This window comes from Anthonomus grandis, chromosome 11, assembly GCF_022605725.1.
Source record: "Anthonomus grandis grandis chromosome 11, icAntGran1.3, whole genome shotgun sequence".
NCBI classification, from domain to species: domain Eukaryota; kingdom Metazoa; phylum Arthropoda; class Insecta; order Coleoptera; family Curculionidae; genus Anthonomus; species Anthonomus grandis.
The window spans coordinates 23,055,358-23,078,283 of record NC_065556.1 but is presented as its reverse complement, the minus strand read 5'-3'; the positions used below and the strand labels follow the sequence as shown (position 1 = coordinate 23,078,283).

General features: G+C 31.2%; 2 protein-coding genes across 5 annotated transcripts in view; both read left to right on the top strand.

The window, feature by feature from the left end:
- LOC126742520 (RNA-binding protein Musashi homolog Rbp6) overlaps positions 1–22,926 on the top strand; it is a 660,776-nt gene that overhangs the window by 310,133 nt on the left and 327,717 nt on the right. The gene's annotated exons all lie outside the window — the stretch shown is intronic.
- Positions 13,462–14,157, top strand: LOC126742522 (protamine). Its single transcript, XM_050449172.1, has one exon. The coding sequence runs from the start codon at positions 13,568–13,570 to the stop codon at positions 14,057–14,059; it is 492 nt and encodes a 163-aa protein (XP_050305129.1). The 5' UTR covers positions 13,462–13,567; the 3' UTR covers positions 14,060–14,157.

Here is a 22,926-nt window from a genome sequence, read left to right as displayed (position 1 = left end):
AACTCCTTTTCGCCTGAAACAAACAAACAAACTTCCGGGTATTTGGTCGTAAAACAATCTTTTCACCTTATCGTTTATTTATTTAATTCTTTGAAATGTACTTGAAGGTTATTTTTTTTTGTAGAATGTTTTCTGGAATTACTATTTTATATAAAATTTTCTAAATTACATAATAAATAGACTTCAACAAAATATGTGCAAGAACAATGACCTAAACATATAACCTAGGAAATGTTAATAATATTTGCATATGGATCTTTAATTTAAAGTCTCATTTAAATTAAATCAGTATTATTAACCAGTTCCTTATACCCAAGCAATGCATCATATATTATTATCGCTAAATATATATTTATTCAACGATTTTTTAGTAAATTTTTGGTATGTTTGTCAACCTTTAAGGTATATATTTATTAAACTGTAAAATATACGTATATCATATACAATTCTGGTTACAAAAGGTAGAAAATTTTGGCATTTAAAACATTTGACACGGGATTTATAGATGTAGTTTTTAAACCCGATTACTACACATCAAATATTTGTTCGAACTCTTTTGAAAAAATCACTGTTTTTCATCCACATTATCCAATCTAATAACGCTGTTTTTATACCAAATATTTATATATAAAATTATATTAAATTCAAATGAACAGCCCTTATCCCCCCACCCACCCCAAACATTTGCCCAGTAATAAAATCTTTTAAAAAATCACCGTTTTTTGTTCATAATATCCAATCTAATAGCACTGTTAATATTAAATATTAACTAATATACATTTATAAATTTATTTCAAATTTAAATAAACAAACTGTGTTATAAGATTAGATATTAACGACGAAACCAGCAGTTATCAGTGCGTATTATTTTAGAAAGCAATGATTTTTAAAAACCATTTCTTACTGGTAAGTTGTAGAGGGTGGGAGGGGGGTTAAGGATAGAATTAGTGAAAAACGGTTGCTTTGCCAAAAATATTTGCATAAGAAAAAATGCTTTTAAAAAAAATTATAGATGATAAAAAAAAATCTATAGTTCTTGTATCTATACTTTTCTCACATAACCCTAAGGTTTTCGATTAAAATGTGAAAAAATCTTCCTTTATTTCTTAAAAGCAAGGCGTACGTTATAAAAAATTGCTGTAGTTGCCATTTTTATCGCAAATAAGTAGATTCAGTTTTTTAAGAAAAGTTAATAAGTTTTGAAGAAAATTTAGTCTTTTTTGGTTCTAGACAAGTTTTCATTATCTAGGTTCAAAAGTACAGTTTTTAAATTAAAACTATTGGTATGTTTATCAACGTTATTTGGTCAAGTATGTTTATCAACGGTATAAAACTGTAGAATATACGTATTTCATATACGCTTTTGTAAACAAGGGAACACATTTTTGTTCAGTTTTTTCAGTCAAAAAATTTTTTTTGCAAAAAATAAATTAACTCTTTATACTTGATTCTTGATTTTCCTATATAAATTGAAGACTATTGAAGGCATTTAAAAATTTTCCAAAATTTACATTTACAAATAAAATTTTAGCATAGGAATTATGTTATTTCCTGTGAAAAGAAGAGACTGTTTACTTAAGAATATTTCATAGTCCTTTAAAGCTTAAAAGAAAATTGATATTTTAAAGAATTATTTTAATTTTTAGGGCGAAACTTTTAATATTAATGTTTATTTATTTAGCATATTGCTACATACAAGTACAATAATATATATTATAATTTTTAAAACATATTTACAATATCTTGATAAAACTAGAAAATATAAAAAGTAAGCAAATAAATAATAAAAGAGTAAAATATAACGTTCAACTACACAAAAAAAATTAAAATATAAAAAAATAAACATAAAACATATGCACAGATATAATTTAAAACGATACTAAGAAGTGTAAAAATAAAAGACATAAAGAAAGACAATTAAAATATAAAACACTTACATATATATATGCCTTTTCAATGTATTTCTAAACATAATTAGGCTTCTACAGTTCCTTATATTAATGGGTAATTCATGAAAATATATATAAAGACCTTTGTGTAGAATAGTGTCTGTCACTTAACAACATAAAAAATTAACTTTTTTTTGACATTTTGCGTGTTATGCTGTCAATATGAGAATCAAAATTCAAATGTGGATCCAAAACAACACCCAAATATTTAATTTCTTTCTGGTAGGATATTGTTTCATTACTTATCTCTACTTTTATTACATTCAAATTTACTTGGGTTAATCTCGCTTTATTTCCAAACAGACAAAATTTTGTTTTAGCTGCATTAATGCTTAAGTTATTATTACACAGCCATTTGTATACATTATTCAAATCAAAGTTTAGATCTTCTTGCATTTTTTTAATATCCTTTCCCACAACATACAGCATAGTGTCATCTGCAAATAACGCTGAGTTACTCCTACTAATCACATTGACAATATCATTAATATAAATAAGGAATAGAATTGGACCCAACACAGTACCTTGGGGAACACCATGATTAATATTTTCAGCAACAGATAATTTATTTTTAAATTTGACCACTTGTTTCCTGTTATGCAATTACGATTTAAACCAACTTAAAACTGTACCTCCTATCTCCATTTTTTCCATTTTAAGAAGTAAAATATTGCGATTAACCGTCTCAAACGCTCCTCTAAAATCCAAGAAAATTGCCAAAACAAAATTATACTTATCTATTTTTCTATTAAAATTATCACAGATTACTATCACAGTTTCGCAAGAATGGTGAGGTCTAAACCCTGACTGATTTGTTAAATAAATAAAGTTAAAATATTATTTTTATCACAGTAAGTTTGAAGGTGGGTTTTTACAGTTAATTCTAGAAGTTTTTCGTAAACTAGTACAGTATTAATAGGCCTAAACTCACTCGCCAGCCTTGTGCCTGAGACCTTAGAAACCGGTAAGACCTTCCAATTTTCTGGGAATTCACCATACTGAAGCGATGTATTAATTATATCTAACACACGGTTACCCACAACTTCAAACACATCTAGAAGCACTTTTTTTGAGATACCACTTTCTCCTCCTTTAACATTTTTCATATTTTTTAACAGAGATCTTGTATTACTTATAGTAGTATTTTCAAATTTATCCCATACATTATAACTTAATGTATTTTGAACTGTACTATTTAAGCCTGAAAATTTGGGTAAAATATCTATAATTTGATCTATACTTACATACTACATTAGTAAATGTCTGCCCCTCAAATACAACCTCATTTGGTAAAATGGAATTTTTACCCGGTAGAAGTGATTTAAGATTTTTCCAAAGCTCTGCTGAATTATTTCTATTGTTATGGATAACTTCTCGAAAATATTTATCTTTTTCTATTCTTATTTTATTAACTGTTTTGTTTCTAACCCTTTTATAGCTATCCCATAGATCTGGAGTGCCCTCATAAATTGCCCTTACATATAACTTGTCCCTATCTTCCATTAACTGTAAAATATCATAAGTTATTAATTTTTTATTTTTATATTTTAGGCTATCTCTAACTTTGACAACAGATATCTCTAACTTTGGACACATTATATTTAAACTATTTTCTAGATCTAAAATAAAATAATTTGCCAATATATTTACATCTGTCAAATTATTGTTCCATGACCTGTCAGACAAGATATTTTGTAAAGTTTCAGAATTATAGTGTTTAATTGACCGGTGGTAGTATGTAATTTTTTGTTTATCATCATCCACTTTTAGAAGGCATACAGACACAATGGAGTATAATAAAGTCAATTAATGTGCTGCTATTGTTTGTTATTCTTGTAGGACTATTGACTAGTTGAGTGAATCCAGAACCATATATGCTGTTTAATATTTTTTCACCATAAAAGGAGTATTTTGTTAAATCAAAATTAAAGTCACCGGCTATAATATTAATGCCGTCAGTGCTACTTACTTGGTCCAAATAGTTTGAAAAATATTCAATAAACTTAGCATCTCTTTTGTTAGGGGATGATATAATATACTACAAAGATATTTAGATCCATTAGGAAATATTTTTACACTAACATTCCATATATACTCCTCCACACACTCTAATGTTACTCGCTTATATTTGATATCTTTCCTTATTAAGATCATTACATATTTTATTAAAATAATTTAAAAAATAAGAATAAAGTAGAATTTATTTTTATGGGTTTTATTTTTTTTAATTTCTCGAAGAATAGACATATTTAGCAAAGGGTTTTTTAAGCTTATTACTTTTTAAACAAACCAAAAAGAAAACAATAATTTAGGTAATCTAAGAATTTTTAAATTTATCTATAGTAAAGACTTTATTCATAGAATTAATTTATTGGATATATTTTATTTATTATTGCAATTTTGTTTTTTTTTGGAAAAGAATGTGACGAATTTTTCATACTTTTTTACCTCTTCTGAATTAGAATTGTGTACATATACATTATATAAAAAGGTAATTTATTTTTAAAACTCAATTTATTGACACTTAAATATTTAAGAAATATCCTAGAATATCCTTCTCATATTTATAGAAACAATATCAATTTTATAAGGTTTATCTCTTATACGTAAAAATGCGAATAAAATAAATTGTAGCAAAAAAGAATTGTTTTATATATTTTCTTTCATAGGTTTGCAAGTAAAGAATAAAAGACGATATATTGATAAAAGATAAGCATTATTCTGGGATGTTAACCAGTTATGCCATATTGTAAAAAAAATATTTGAAAAGTGCGCCATAAATTCAAAAGTTATGCAGAAAATAGATGAAAAGCTTTAATTTTAGGGCGAAAAGGGCAAGATTAATTTGTAATTGATTCTTATAGAAACTTATCATTTCTGAAATTCCAACTTCATTAGTTTGCAATATTGTAATAGAAGAAAGCATATCATACCATCAGAAGTTATGCTTTGATTTAGATTTAGATGGAAAAAAAAAGTGTCTCCTAACGGGAACATTAATATTAGAAAACGTTTCTGAAATAATAATTATGTCATATCGCCAAAAGTTATGCATAAATTTAAAAACTTCAACTACTTTTTTATGCTACTTAATCCTAAAAATCGTATTCATTCAGGACGTGCTAGTTTTATTTATACGCCACTTAACCTAATTAAAAAAAAAATGACAAAAAAAAACATTTTCCTCTAAGCGCAAAGTCAAAGATTGCAAATGAGCATCAGCATGCCAAACTCATGACTTGCAAGACGTAATCCTTGTACGTGCCCCGGCAAAATGACAACGAAACACCTCTTAGATTACTTAAGAGTTTATTGCCAATGAGGAGGCGTTATCCGCCATCCGTAATTTTGTGCAGGGGGGGCTATAAAGAGTAGTAATCTTTTAAAAGCTTTGCATTTAAAATAGTTGCGAAAAATCCAATTTTTTTTAACAAAAATATTTAAAAATACTATAGGGCGTCTTATATGTTATAACCTGCATAAATTATAGCATATAACTCGCCTAGCCCGAGTTACATTTCGCCTAGCTCGCTAAACTGTTTCGGATCTAATATATTGCGGAAGATTTAAGCAAATTTATGCTGCAGTTATGTACGGATATGAAGCGGCATACCAACGCTGGATATAATAATGTTTTTAGCTACGACATGTGTGTCATTATACGTCGCCGGGACTTACAAGGGTGTGGATCTAAATTACGATAGCAGCTACTTGGTTAGAGAGAGTGAGCGACGGCGTGATAGGTAAGAGAGAGTTGGAGTTATATAGTAGCAATCACAAAACATCAATTTGCATGGAATTATGCTTTTATTTGAGGCAATTGAAGAAAAGGACAATTCTTCGCAAAAACGTGAATCTTCGTCTTATGGTCTGATTTATTCTCTTTCAATAACTACAGTATTAAGTATACATGATCTGAATTGATTATATACAGATTTTGATCTCCAAGTAATCATGTTTTTCTACCAGGCAGTTGTAAAAAAAATTCTTATCGTCATCAGCAATTCATCAGGTTGCTGCCATAACAGTGGTCTGTATGTTTTTCTTATAAACATTATCTTATGATAATATTGAATCTGATTTTTTTCCTTCAAATAACAAGTGATTTAACACGAATGAACTGATTTCTTCTTTAACTGTCAGTTTAGGATAAGTATCGTAAAGTGTGATCTTCAAGTGCCTGGAATTAATAAAATCATGTTTGTCTTCCAGGCAGTTCATCTTCTCATCAATCTTTATCTTACTATCAGTAATTTGCATCAGGTGGTTACCATATCAGTACTTTCCATCGTCTTCTTTGGGACGTGAACCTTCGTTTTAACATCTTGCTGAACCTTGAGTCCTATAGTCTTGTTACTTCTCTATGTGTTAGATTAATTAAATGAAATCGATATAATATAATTTATATTTATACGAACGTTCAAAGAAAACTTTACGACAATGTTGCCTAGTAATCTTGCGTATCAATCATACTTTTGAAAGTTCCAATGAATTTTTATGATATTAAGAACTTTTTATTAAAAATGTATGTTTACTTAGCGGATTTATTTAACCCAATTAAAAACGGACTTCGGCTCAGAAGAGAGTGCTCGCTCAACTAATCCGTTTTATTAAATAGTTTTGAACGACGGATTATCTTAATTACTTACGTATTTGTAATTAGAAAGCCGTCCACAATTCGGGATCACCATCAAATTTCATTAATGGTCCCTAAATCGATTCCGCCGATTCGTATTTAAAGGACCGAGAAGCGGTTTTGTGTGGAATTAGCGTTTATAGTGTTCAGTAAATTTATATTAATATAAATCCGCCATCTGGGAACTTAATTCGGTTTATGTTTGGTATTAGGACCAGTTGATCCGAGACAAAGACACACAATTTTAGGAATAAGAATTTATTAAGTTTAGTTAGTTTTGTCCTTTGGTCCAGGAGTATCGCAGGAAAGCTACATCAGAGAATTATCCAGATTAAAAGTAACGTTGTATTAATTATAATTTTTGCAGATAAAACATTAAAATGAGATGATTAAACATAAAAATATATATTTTTGTGATATTTGGGGGCATAACTTATTAGGGGACACTAGCCTTTTTTATAATAGAATATTAAGTTTATGATTTAAATATATACAAAGTGTTGTGATATAGTTAATTAGGGAAATAGTATGTTCAATTTTCGTTTAAGGCATAACTTAAATGGATAATACGTGCTTTTAATTAAATATTAAAGACCTGTAATTTTGTTTAACAAAGAGGCAATTTGATGATATTGAAAAATAATTTCCTTAAATTCCATATAGATATTAACCTGGATAAAGTGTATCTTATTAAGCTTAATAGAGTAAACAATTTGGGTGTTGTTCTGGATTAAGATTTCGTGATAATGTAAGATTAATAATTCAAACGTAAAAATGTTATGCAATCACCTTCATGTACTTACGTAATTTTTATGTTCGTTGGAAGCTTTCTGTATCTATGATGATATCCAATTTTAACTATTTTAAGTTTAAGCGTTATTCATAAAAATCAAATACAAAAAATTTGAAATGCCTACTTATGGATAGAATTTGGATTCTCAAAATATAATTAAATTTCTTATACTTAAAAACTTAACTGGTTGAGAATGGATAGGCGTAGGATGTTGCACACAAGCAATTTCCTATTTAGGATTTTATTTCTACTAGCATCTAAATTTTAATTGATAACACACAATAATAGCTAGAGAATAACCTTTTTAAAAAGTTCCAACTTAAGAATGAGTAAATGAGAATATTTTAAAAAATAATGGGAATATCCTTAAATGAATTTTACATAAAATATCATGTAAAAAAATTTTTTACACCTCAAAGACTTTTTCGGTAGGAGCAAATTTTGCCCATTAAGGTCTTTCTCATCTAAAGTCTTCAGAATCATATTGGAAATACAAGATTTTTATTTATTAGCCGACATTTTTGGTCACAACTTGGAAACTACCTAAGATATTCTCATAATTTTTTTACGTCGTACAGTGGGATTCCTGAGGATGGATTTTAGTGTAAAAACGTCGATTTAGGTTAAAAATTTAAATAGCTAGGACTGTTTTGGTTGGGGTAGTTTTTTGCTACTTTTCTTAATAAATTCTAACTCCAAGATATTCACGCCAGAGTTATTAGATGCTTTAGTAGGATAACCATTTTTTATATTTGGTCTCACATGTTTAAGCCTATTGAAATTAACAATTCTTATTTTTAATTATTTAATTTCTTTGTAACTTTTGGTGATAATGACATTTTTCCAAACACATCTTCTGGAAAGTTAATGATAAAAACCATGTTCATAAAGTTGATAAGATCGGTATCAACCCTGTGAGCAAGGAGACAAATTAGATCATCAGCAAGAAAATCATCATCATCAGACGTTGAGTAAAATATGACTCATTTGTAATGTGTATGACTGCCTTGTCTGTACTCGTCTGATTATAATAATACTGATAAGGTTCATAGGAATATTAACAAACTCTTATAGAAATAGCCAAAGAAACCAAAGTTTAAAAAATATTTTTCATTATTCAGAAAACAGGAACACAAAGCTGTAAAGAATTAGCAAATTAATTAAATAATGAAGTTTCTGATTATATGGGTGATGATAATGATTCCAATAATAATCATGACTATGACAATAATGAAGACAAACATTGTTCATCTGTAATCCTCTACACTTATCACAAGTTATTGAAACCACTTATATTATGCACATAATGAAAGTTTTATAAGACGTGTTATACTTTATTTATTTATTTTAAAGAACTAGCTAATATAATACAAAAAAAATCAAGATAAGACCTCAGAATCAGAACAAATAATCAATAACATAGCCAAAAACTCCACACAAAAATAACACTATTACAGGACCATAGTCTAAGAATGGCTATTTTTATCTGAATGCCCATAAGCCGCTGGTTGCAAATTCCTTGTTAGTAGAAGAAGAAGCCCATAGCTCCAATTGAAGTCCCTTAGTATCAAGATATAACTCAATGGGTTTATATAGTTTAAAATCATTGGCAAAAGCAAGATACTCTGAATATACACCACTCAAATCCTTTACCAACAAGTTAAAAAAGACTGGGCTCATATGCGAAGTTCAAGGCGGATCTGACGATCCTTTAATAGCATTGGAAATATAAATATTTATTCCAACTAACTGTGTGAGATTAATCAAACTTTTAACCAGATGATCATAACCAACCCTATCAAAGGCCTTTGATAGGGTCTTGACACACTATCAGCTTGTACAGGCCTTTTAAAAGTACCGATCAAATCATAATAGTCAGTAAGCAAGTTACCATAGATCTAGCTTAGAGAAACCATTGTCATAAAACCATGGTTTGACAGTGTACACTGTCAAACAGCCTAGAAATTACAAATTGAATGATTATATCTTTCATTTAAATTTTTCCTATTGGTTTTTTTTATGACCGTTTTTATCATTATCATCTAATGGTGGTACATTAAAGACTCATGATTCTTTATACTTCCCTTTGTTTTTTGATGTACCTTTTCTCATTGGACGGTCTGACCAGACGTTAAATTTTTTAAGATTATTAAAAAATCCATGCTTCTAAATGGGTTGCTTCATAAATTCGACATTCAGCGTGCAGTTTACGGTCAGGCCTGTTGGTTTTTAATATAACCGGAACCGGGTTAAATTTCGCGCAAAACAAGTTATCCAAAAACACGAAAGGCCGGGCGTTTTGTGTTTCGGCATGCATATCCTTCATAGCAGTTCCGTTTTCCGCTTTTACTTAAAGCTTCCTGTTCTCGATGGCTAATACGTTGTGCTTGGGCCTCGAGGATACCATCCTAGTAGGATGCTATTAATTATAAACATTACTTTTGGTACTAAACAAACAATATAGCTGCTGCAGGCAGTAGGGCTTTTTGTTATTTTTAAATATTTAGGTTGTGGAAATTTATTTTGTTTTTTCAGGTTCTTACATCAAAAGAAAAATATATTTCTAGTTAGAGTAGAGGTTTTGAGATGAAACGTCCTGACCCGTATGAGAAAAAACAGAGAAATTTAATAAGTATAGAAATATAAAAAAGCCTCTAAATACTATTTTTTTAATTTCAATACTTTTATTTTAAAAGGCAAGTTCTATGTTCTTAAGGAAGGAGAATTCTAATCTGTATCTCAGGTTATACAGTTATTTGTTCTTTTTGAAATTCAACATTTTTACATGGTGCTGCATGATCGTTTTCATTCAAAAAAATCAAATTCTAAATCTGCTGAATTTAAAAAAAATATATATATTTATTAACATAAATTAATAAAAATTTACATAACACACTTTAATTGCTGAACGTTGAATTCCACCTTATTTGCGTACAATTTTTTTTTAATAATGGATTAGAAGCTTTATTATGTCTGCGACCTAGTTTCTCAACTGTGATACATTTTCCTGACTCTACTTTTATAAATAAAAGTAATACTGATTAATTTAGTTAAATATTTTAATTTGTCATATGCGTGTCCAATTTCCAACTCGTATATCACAGATCTCGTTTTCATTAATTGACTATGTTTATTCTAATGTCTGCCCTAATCGTATTTATTTCTCAGTTATAGATGCTACTCTATTCTATATCTGCTGATTTATGTAACATCTTATTAATATCTCTAAAAAAAGCGTGGGACATAGGTTAGGTAAAATTTGTTAGTACACCCAACTACAAAAAGCTTAAACAATAAGGTAATAAAACTTTAATAATGCTCTACAACCACTTGACCTTTTAGCTGTTTTAAAGTAACGGTAAGGAAAATTTATTTAATTTTTTTAAATATGTCTGATCATGTGCTATTTATTTTGATGCAGGCTATTAATTTTTCATGGAAACCTATAATCTATCAGTATTTTCTTCCTGCTCTAAACTGGAAAAATTGCCTCTTTACAAATCTTATGAAATTAATGACAATATCAACATATGCTTTAGAGAGAATAATGAGCCTTAATTTTTATAGACTAGAGAGGTGCAAAGATGTCCATCATATCTGGCTCTACATTTTTTTAAAAAATAGTCCTAATAACTCAACAATAACAACTGTTTATACCTATATTTCAAGGGGGAAATATCTTGGTATTTGCTTATTTGTGGTGCCTTGAGTAGTCTTGATAAATACTACTATGATAATTTTTAATTTGAATACAAAAGAATATGTATATAATTTACTTTTATTTTAATTTAATGTCTCTTTTAATTTAATTTTAATTGTGTATCTTTCTTATGTTTGCTTTTTTATTTATACATCATGTTTTTGTATTTTTATTTGGACTATATTTTAAGCTATTATTGTTGCTTTCTCGATGAGACTTTAATTTAAAAGCTTATTTTGGCTTGACTTTGACATTATCATTAATTAATATTTCTTAGATAGGTAACTTCCATGATAGAAGACTAAACTGTACATTTAAGCAGGCCGCATACCTACGATACAAATGTTGCGCCACAAATTCTTTTCCACAAATGTACCTGACAGTATTTAACGCGCGCGTGTTATTTAATTTGGATCCACACACCTAAGATGCATACTCCCCGGATAATCAACCTGTCCGATATTTGTTGCGGCCTGTCGTGTCACGTTTTAAAATACAAATGAAGAACGATATTACACAAACCATTTTATTTATTCAGGAAGTAGAGAAATATTATGTGACCACACTTTGCAGGTAACATTCTATAGTAAGCTTGAAATTCATCATCATGATTTAATAATTGCTTTGGTACTTCAAAATTTCCCTTTTTGGAATAACCCAGAACCCAGTAAAGACGTGTTCTTCGGTTTTGACTTAATAATTGCCACATCATAAAATCATCGTCATCAGAACACGAAGACATGGCTACAAATGCGGAACAGAACTAAGCCCTGATATGCGTGCTTGTAGCGCATTTGTGGCAAATGTAGAACGAATGTAGAAAAATGTAGAATTCTACAAAATGTTGAACGACATTATGTCGAAAGACAAATGTGGCGCTACATTTGTAACTTAGGTGTGTGGCCGGCTTTAATGTTGCGCCCTCTGAATGTCGAGGTATAGTACTAACCGGAAACGAAAACGAGTTTGTGACGCCATAGTAGCGGGCAATTTAAAACTTGACTATGGCGGCAAATTTGAATTTTGCTCTACCGAGTGCTTAAAATTAGTGGGAAATGCGTGGTTATTTCGAAAACTATAGTACGAAAAAGTGTTTTTTTCCCTCCATATTAAAAAAGGTCTTTGATTTATCACTTTTTCTATTTGCGTACTATAATTTCTGAAAGACACTAGCTAGTAGTTAGATAGGTCTGGGTTTCGGGTATTAAACAAAGACTATTTACAAAATATATTACTATATTGTGATTATAGCAAAAAAAGTTATAGAATAAAAATTAACATTTATAGATGTTTGGTTAAACATTAAACTTAATATAAAAAATCATCTAAATTCTACAATGTATCAATTCACAACTTAATTTAATTAGGCACTTTATTGTATAAAAAACAAAGATTGTATAGCGAAATTTATCCAGGGTATTACAAAAGTATAAACATGTCATGAGGACCTCCTTATGACTCGGCAATTTCTGTATTCAGTTCTAAACGTATCGGTAAATGATCAGCATACATTCTAATGCAAATTATTTAATAAATTAGATCTAGAGCAGACATGGCTTTAATACATTCAATAACATATGTATTTAAAACATTACTAAGAAAAACCTTGCTCTATGTATTCGATACAAATAACATTATGCCGAACAACTGAGATTATTTGGCCTTGTTTAGTAATAGTTAGTATATATTATAGTGATAATAATATCATTATTAATGTGTAGTTATATTGAAGACGATCTAGCATTTGATTGTATAATCCTAAGTTTGTTATTGATTTCCATTAGAATTTAAGACCTTTATTACCAGAATATTAACAATATTTTTCATACTCTTCATATAGAACCAGTAACCTAAGTCTTTTTAAAAGTTACCGTAATATGTTTCATATCGTTAAAGGAGCTACTGTGGCAATTTTTTAATGAACTACCTGTGTATGACCAATGGTAATTCCCTTTTAGTTTGCACCGAATAATTTTTCCAAGAATTTAATCAGTTTTTTTGTGATATTTATTGGTCTAAAATTTGGTTTGGAGGATTGCGCTTGCGTTGTAGCCAAATTTTGTCTCTTAAAAAAGCTCTGTAAACCTAAAGCTTGATGCAAGTAGCGATGCATAACGATTTTTACTAGACACCAACCTAGCATAAGCAGGAGTATATAATATGTTTTTAAATATTTTAATTTGCCATGCTTTTTTTATCCGTTTTTATTTCGAAATGACCTAATTTCGCTTTTTTACCGCCATCTTTATGTCGAGAAGTAAAAGCTCTTTCAGTGTTCGATAAATCGCACAAGCTTTCAAGTCCCTGGACTAACATCCAGGGTTTTTCAAAGACCAGCCACTCACCTATCCAGGTATCCCAGTCGCCACCAGTTCCAACTTACTGTCAGTGTGCTGTGAAAACAACCATCAAATAAACAAAATTTGACGTAATCAAAAAAACCTTTTGACTTTTAACGCACGCACAATGACCACAAATCAAAAGTATTAATGAAATGTAATAAACTCGGAAAACTGGGGTTTCACAAGCAGATCACTGAGAAGATGACCAAGGCGCGTTCGAAGAGCCGCGCGGATACTCGTAGCGAGAGTCTACCCGCGCTGAAACGCGATGGCAAGAGTTCTTTGGGGCAAAGAACGGGTCGGATCACCAGAAACCCGTTCTTAAACTTTTTGAGGGACATGCGAAAAAATGCACAAGGTATGAGCCCCATGGAACTCTCGATGAAAGGGGCGGAGATATGGCGTGGCATGACCAAAAGCCAGAAGGAACCCTACTGTCAGTTGGCGCGTCAAGCTGCTAGAAGGAGACGTAGACGCTCGAGGAGGCGCAGGCGTCATCGTCGTCGTAGTCGTACTGTGTCTTCTGAGCGAGACGACGAGGCTCCAAGGAGTATCGGAGAGGTAAAGTTCACGGAAGCGAGGAGACGCCGTAGGAGATCCAAGAGCCGCAGGTCTAGGAGGAGGAGGAGGAGGCGTTAGTGAAGCCTTTGTGTTGTAGTTTAAATTTTTAGTGTATGTCGGTTTTTTGGTTATTTTGTCAAATTTTTTGTGAATATATTTTTCGGTATGACGGCCAATGGGTTGTATGTTTTATTTATGATTTTACATCTGTTTTTGAGGTAAGAACTTTGCAGCTTACATACTTGAAAATTAAATAAAAGAAATTTATTTAAGTAAGGTATGAACTCGCGATTTTTTCCCATTTTTACTGCTTAGATGACTAACGGCGTTTAAAGATCTGAGCGGTTAATCCTAGCAGTAGTCTGCCTGCGGTGAAGCTTAATGGCAAGATGGTTTTTAGGGCAACGAACGTGTCGTACAACCAGAAATTCTCTCTTGATTTTCAAGTATTTCAATTACCATAACTTCTTATGTCACAATCGATCTTCGTTTCTAGGATTCGGTACTTTTGGAATCGGAGGTAGAAATAAATGAGGTTCTAGGCCAGGAAACGTATGTGCTTACATACAAGTGTCAAATTGTTGAACAACAATTCAAACAATAGTAGCTCCCCATTTCAATCCCAATACCATTAGTAGTAGCCTCAAATTTTTACAGAGATAGTTTATAAATGTAAGTGATTTTAATCAAAGGGAAATTAAAGCTACCTGCAGTTGTTTTACGCATCTCAATCAGACATACATGTTTTGCAACTTACATTCATAAACTATTTTTAATCACGTTTGATAAAATTAAAAGGTATGTTACAAATCATCAGGTATAAACATGACATAAGACTATTACAAATACTTAATTTTAAGATCAAGAACTGTTTTCTTTGTTTAAAATTTTATTTTAAATAATGTGTAAATAATTCAGAAAAATTAAAACAATAAACAAACAAAAATTTTCTTGAAACCAGAGGCTTCTAACGAAATAAGACAAGAGAACCGACGATAAAAATTTCGAAAAATAACGACCAGGCGTTTCGAAAATATTAACAAAAAAACCGTCTTCAATAGGAATTATATAAAACACCCTGTAACATGAAAACGATTCACTTTTCAAGATTCCTGTATATGAAGTTTTTGTCTTATTTTTAGACAAAGATGCGGCTGGTAAAATATTGCGATGTAATTTCGGGACACCTTGTATATTGCATAATATAACCTGGTTCCTAGCAAGAATCGATACATATACTTCCCAACTATCAAGATTTTTATTCTTTTTTGTGTTAATAAAGTGCTTTGTTTCTAAGGTGCATTCAGTTCCTAATTCAGTCGAGGACTAAAAATTTAAAAAATAGGGGGAAGGCGTAAATACATTAGGTCGCAATATGCACGCTTACCTATTTTTATATAAGAACTAAGGTACTTACATTAGTTAAGACGAAAACTGTCACATATACTATGGCTAAGAGACGGCAAACATAAATTTCTTTAAAATCTTTAAAAATACACTTTAAAAAAATAGATATAGATAAATATTTGAAAGAATACACCTGAGAACATAGTTAAAAATATAATAATTGTCATTTCCGTTTAAAAAGAATAAGTAGTAGTAGAGTAGACTTAGTTAAAACCTATAAAACTATACAAAAATCGCACAAAGAAGTAAATTTATGGTTAACAAATTTTGAAGTTTTTTCCAGGCAATTCCTATTTTATGTCTTTCAGGCAATTACTCTTCAAAGCCAGGAAATTGCAAAAAAGTATTTCCAATTAAAAAAAAAGTTCTCGTTAGTTCTAAAACATATAAAAAACGATCCACTACTCTATAAAGTTATGAATTTCCTAGACCTTTAGGATTTTCTAATAAACTTTTGCTACGAAATAAGCAGTTTTCTCTGTAACTCCAGATAAAAGTGGATGTTTCAAAATCATCGACGTGCGGAGAAGGAAAATTAGGCAAAAAGGGGCTGCCGTTTTAAGTGGCAAAGTCAATAACACCAAATTAACCAAAACAGAGCTTTTATATGCCCTTAAACGGCGTCGATTCACCCCGTTGCCAAGAGTTTCAACCCCGTTTCGCCGAACTTTCTTTCGCGCGATGTTTTTCTTTCCTTTCGGCGATGTTCAACCTCAATCTTGAACGTGGCCCGAATAACATTATCGGCAACGACTTTTCCCGATTCAAGATAGCTACCGTTAATATTATTTCAGGGTTTTGATTCTAGATTATTTTAATCAAATTTTTTATATTATATAGGATGAAAAAACCCAGAAAAATTATTGGACAGTATTTAAAAAAAAACAATATGTTCCTTATTTTCAGCAACGTGAAAAAATGGCGCAAAAAAGGTAGAAATAGAGAAACAACCCTAAAATATGAGCAATGTGCAACCATTTAATCATAATTTAGATCTATTTAACGGCCGCACAAATATTTCATTTCGGTCCAGGCATAATACATTTTAACGGTTTATTAGCAAAACAATTCCTATATAGTTGATAGTTCATTGTATCATTTAGTCGTGCATATAGTCATGGGGGTCGTAAACCTGCGTGCCGCCCCACTATTGGCCGGTGTGTGCAGAATTTGATGTGTGTAATTGGGTAATTTCTGGTACTTGGCAATTAACGGTTAACGGTCGCGCCCGGCTTTATGGGCAATTATGCGACTTTATACCCATACATTGTATGGGGATAAGCAACTCCGTGTAATTACCGCCTCCCAACACCACCTTCGACTCCTCGTGCTGCGATTTCACTTGAAGTTAGATTAAGTAGAGCCTAGAGAACCGATAATTGGAGAATGTTCCAGATAAACTACTTTATGGGAGGAAGATAAGGTCTAAAAAGGTTAAATATAGATTTTGTTTGTTATATATCTTCTTATTGCAACGTTCTTATTGTGGTTGGTGTCAATTAAAATAATCGAAAATACACTACTAAACTCGATTACTTACGGCTACTAGAAATATTTATTTTTACCGTATTTATTTATGTCCGATTTAAATCTCGCGCCAATATTTCGAACCAAACTGTCAACTGACTCTATGCGGCGATGCGGTTCCTTATATACTCGGCTGACCATCATCACCTTGTGTCATTCGATGTTCGATGTGCTCGATGTTGTTAAAGTATTATACACTCGAAAATTGATCAGTTTAACCGGTTAGTTTTAGCATTCGTACATAATGTAATCCTGCTAGGTAATTTAAACGTATCTGATTTTTATTTGAATTAATCTGCAAGAAAATGTGCTATAAGCTTACATAACTTTTGTCATATAAACGGATACTTAATTACTATAACAGATTATTGGACATTGTTTCATCGAGTTTTGATTGGACTGTCTTTCGTGGTAGTGTGCCCTTCGTCATGGAAGACATGCGTCATTCGTCACCATCTTGTCGTTTCCAGATGGTTGACAATTTTAAACTTCAAGGAATAAGATATGCTGCTATCGCCATGTCTGGAGGACTTGCAGATTATTTGGATAATGTTAAATTGAAAAAACGGCAACAAATCTAGTTCGAACAAAATGGTGCACGTGTGCATCAATAGAATAATAGCTGGTTTAATAATAATAATAATAATAATAATAATAATACACTGTATACAAAAAAAAAACAAAAACCAAATTCCATGGAATAAAAGACAATTTCAGCATCCATTTTTTACACAAAGAAAGGGCTGTTAAAGCCTTGAATTGACGAGATTCTATAAATAACTGTACGTACATTGTAATGATAAATGGACTGCGATACGTAGCCCGATTTAATGGCCACCTAGGTCACCAGACCTAACTCCTCTAGACTTTTAATTTTTAGGTTACATAAAGAATGAAGGGCATAAAAAACAGAATTATTGAAACACATATAGACCAAATAGATCAATAGATGCAAGATCAATCTTAAAAGCTACAAGAAGTGTTTTTAAACGGCTTGTTCACATTACCTACATCACGAAAATATCATGGGTTGTCACGGGAATTAAGCAGAACTAAGGGAATAAGAGCCCTTTAAAAATTTGGAAAATTGTATTTTTCGACTTCGTTTTTGAGGCCAAAAATGGGCTCCAAAAATGCAATATCTCGGCTAATATGAAAGCTACGACCTTGCGGATGGTCTTGTTGGATTTAGAATGAAAAAACTAAGACAAAACCGTGGAATTTTTCCGATAATATCCATAGAAGCCGAGATATCGACCTCGAAAGTTTGGGATTTTTCATTTTTTCGGTATCGAATTTTTTCACCAAAAATTGATTTATTTCGAAATCGAGCTAACTATATCAGCGGCTTGCTCCCATCACCTACATTACAAAAATACCGGGTTATAAGGGGATTTGAGCAGAACTAAGGGAATGAGAGCCCTTTGAAAATTCGCAAAAAGTCATTTTTCGACCCCGTTTTTGAGGCCAAATGGGCTCCAAAAATGCGATACCTTAGCTAATATAAGAGCTACGACCTTTCGGGTTATCTTGTTGGTACGACTTCTTAGGACGAAACTAAGACAAGACTGTTGGAATTTTCCCGATAGTGCTTATAGAAACCGAAATACGGCCCCTGAAAATTTGAGATTTTTCACCGTTTTCTTAAAGGCATGGCAAGCAACAATGGATTTTGTTCTTGTCCATTTATCATATAGCCTGTATATTTTTCCTTTATGTCTTTTACATTCATGGTACTAAAATTAGCGTCCCTCCAATAGATGTAGAAGTGAAGTATAGCGGGTTAAGGACAGAAATCAAACCTCACGATTTGAAATTAGCCGACGTTTCGACGTTTAGTTATGTCTTTTTCAAGGCTGAAAAAGATACAATTGGTATAAAATGGTGAAAGCAATAGTTATTAATATAATAGTTAAGAAACCACCAAACAAAAACACAAATAAAACGGAGAACAAAGCATAAAAGTTAAAATTAAGATGACTTACCAAATTTACATTAGAGGTTTACGTAACAATTAAAACCTAATAACATCTCCATCATACATCATACACCATAGATACGATTGTTATACATTGAAATATGCAGCACAACCATTAAGTAAAACCAAAAAAACACACAGTATACATAAAATAAAATTGGCTTATATCACAGATTGATTCACAATGAATAAGTAGTACGTATAATAATTATAGTAAAAAAAAGCACCTTCTAAGTCAATGTTTAATAGTAACTGTACGCAGAATTTATTGTTATAAAGCAGGAATGATGCACATTATTGTTTGTTCTCCGTTTTATTTGTTTTTTTGTTTAGTGGTTTCTTAACTATTATATTAATAACTATTGCTTTCACCATTTTGTACCAATTGTATCTTTTTCAGCCTTGAAAAAGACATAAATAAACATCGAAACGTCGGCTAATTTCAAATCTTAAGGTTTGATTTCTGTCCTTAACCCGCTATACTTCACTTCTACGTCTTTTACATTTTAAGAGGTGTACAATCATATTTGGTATTACACCTTCTAAAAAGAGGGACTGAATGCGCAAAAGCTGTATTTTATTTAGTGTAGGAGCTAGGATACAGCTTCATTAGCATCAGCTATATTATGCAAAAAGTCCCACTGGATTTCAGAAACTGGCTCATATACCAATGGAAAATTGGATTTTCCAAATTTGTTGCCAAAGTTTTGAGAGTTAAGAAAGGCTGAAATTTCTTTTGATTCTGAATATTAATACTTAAAGAAATATAAATACTACGGAGATAAGAATCCTCGCTAAGAGTCTTTAGTTAAAGTGAGTTGTGGTTGGATATAGACAAACTCTAGCACAAAGCATTCAAAAAAGAAAAGGTTCTTTCATATTTTTTAAATGGGTATAGTTATTGAGATAGAAGAGGATAATAATTAATAAGGAGCTGAGAAAACACCGCTAGAAAAACATACCTCTGAAATTATCTACAGTAATACGAAAGGGTGATACAGAACTAAAGTAGAAAATTTCAAATATATTAACACAAATAATTTTACCGAGCTCTAAGACAACTTCCGGGCATAGTTACAAGCATATCAACCGAAAATGAAATTGTCGCAAAAGCAGCACATAGTGTTCTCCCGTAAGAGACCCGTTTACGTTCAAATCAAGCGTAAAATCGCAGCAATGAGAAATCCGTGACGTAAATATTTAAATTTGCGATGTTTATTTCGTTAGTTTTATTTGAAAATGGGATCCGCGAGGATTTCTCAGTTCACATCAACTGTCCCATAAAATATTTACGCTGAAACCTCGAAAATAAGACAGCCACCAGAATCCCCCTAAGAGTCTGCTCCTGGAAGTAGACGCGATGCCCAAAACTGAGAATGATGGATTTTCATGGGCAAATAGATTTCCTTAAATTCATGATGCCGCATAATGGAATAAATTTTCGAAAGGCTGCTTTCATAAGTAAAATTGCATTTTTTTAGAAATTGATTTTACATTATAACTTTTATTCCAATAATAATTAATTATCTACTTCTAAGAATAACTACGATGCATCAACTAGCACATTGGTTTAGATACTAGAAAAGTTTTTTTATATGTCGTGCCCTTGTAAAGCTTAACTCTCATTTGATTTTTGTCTAAACTTAAGTATCTACATTAAACTGAGTTAAGACCAAATATGTGTATAATTTTATTATGCAGTATTGCGAATTAATTTTTTTTTATAGTTGGACACACTTGCAAGGAAAAGCTATCGCGTTCGAGGAGTAAATGCAAAATGCCTAATTTTGCAAATTTTTCTATTTGTCCAAAAACTACAAAAATTGATATCATTGATGATTTTTATATGTACGAGATCACAATCTCCACAGTTAATTTTTTCTTTGACGAACTGCGAATATTACACAAAATGCAATTCAATTACACCTTTTTCTATTTACTCCATCTTTTTTATTACATAAAAAAATATTTATCAAAATTATCCTGAGGCGGCATACTTATTGACCCCATTTTACAACCTTACGACTCTATTTAACATAGTTATTTCCTGGATTGCACTACCCGACTTTAATGCACGACATGACAAGTTGCGCAACTTTTCCACGCATTGTTTTTCACCAAAAAAAAAAGACGTTAAAAGTCAGTTATATTTTTTTATTAAATCTGTATCACACAAACCATCTAAGAAATAAACAGGAAAATAAAAATTTTTCTGAATAATTTAATTTCTTTTGTATAATGACCAAATGTTGAAGCGTACGTATCACTATTAAAATCAAAATGTTTGACTATTAATTTCCATTTATCCCGAAATCTAGGCGATAATAATCGTAAAAGGGAATGAAAAATTACCCTTCATTTGCGAGAGTTTACGGTCTTTTTGTGTAAGTATCATATAAATTGGGTTAATAGTCTATTTAAATGAAAGTTGTGTAGTTCCAATGTATGTAATTGGTTTATTCACATCGGTAATTATAAGGTTTCACGTAAAGGTAAACTTTGTATCTTTTATTGACTTTATCATCGGCGTAATGCGTGGAATTAATCACTGAATCTCGCTATTTGGTCATAAAATAAATTTACTACTAAGCGTAATGTTTCCCTATCGTCTATTATTTTATTTACGTTTATTTTGTTACATAGTTTGATTAAAACATTAAAAAGACATGACATTATTACTTTAGTTATTTAATTTCAAATAATTTATTAGTAATTGGTGTCCAAAAAAGGGAAATAATCATCCTTGAATGAATCTGTTGAACATGGCAGAACATAATGAAATTTTGAAATCCTCGTACATTTTAGTGCAAATAGGGCAGAAAAAACAACCAGTTGGTGTGGAAGTTCTTTGTAACCGAGACAGATCGGCCTGACAACCTTCCGTGGTGTTCTCTCTTAATTCTATTTACCTTTAAAACGGCCTTTTCTGTGATCTTTTTAGAAAATAATTAAAAGAGAAAAATGCAAAAACCATAGATCAGACAAAAGTCAACCACTCCTTATTCGTAAAACGCAATCGTATGTAGATACAAGGGCAAACCGTATAACATATTCATGAAATCCGTGTTGTGCATGTTTGTCCCATATTTTTCTAGAACGCGCTCGTCTAGGCAAAGCAAGCAGCGACTTTAACAAGGGATTCCTTTAATCAGCGCCTCCAGAACGTACACGCGCTGCTCCCTAGGAAATACGAAGTTTACACATAAAATCCCTCTTTCGTCCTTCGTTTGCCCTAAAAAAGAACAGGGTCAGCCCTCCGATCTGCTTTGAACAGTTACACATACACTGTCAAGCGAAATAGATTGTCACGAAGTTGAAATTTAAATTTTAGGAAAATTGATGCATGACATTTTCAGTTATACATGCAGATAAAAGGAACTTCAAAAAGGCACCTTTTGATAAATTTGCTGTTTACTAAGTAAAATTATTTTAATACGGTTTTGGATTGGTTCGAGCAGTGTAGGCGGAACTTCTAATTCTGCTCGGCAGAAACACAAATTACCCCAATATATAACCAGGGTGGGAGTGATGCCGTTTTTCGTATATATTTAGCATGTTGGGCCGAGCAAGATTTCTGGTCGCAAAACATTGCAAATAAGTGAATTACCCAAATGGGGTAATTTGTCTTTTTAAATACGACTTTTTTCTCGTTATTTTTCTTTTATTTAGGTTGAGTATTTGTAGAAGTCTAAGCGGTAAGACCATTTAGGTTAATAATATTTATTTATTCTCACTGATATTAGAAGTGTTACACCCAGAGGGAATAATTTCTTTAATTTAATTTTTTGACAATGAGGTACTTTTACATCAAGAATAAAAAGATTATATTTGCAAAAAATTCTTGCAAATATTATCGTTACAGAAAAAATAAGAAAAAAAAAAGTTTATGTCTAGACATCGAGAAAATGAGATGTTCGATGGGATTTATATCGGGTGAACGGGGTCGCCACAACAATATAGTTACACTTACATCTTGAAGAAAGCCTGCAGTATAACGAGCAATCTAGGACCGTGTGGCTCTCTAGATAAGTCA

Coding starts and splice junctions, on each gene's coding strand:
- LOC126742522 (XM_050449172.1), top strand. CDS start 13,568: ATGAAATGTAATAAACTCGGAAAACTGGGGTTTCACAAGCAGATCACT.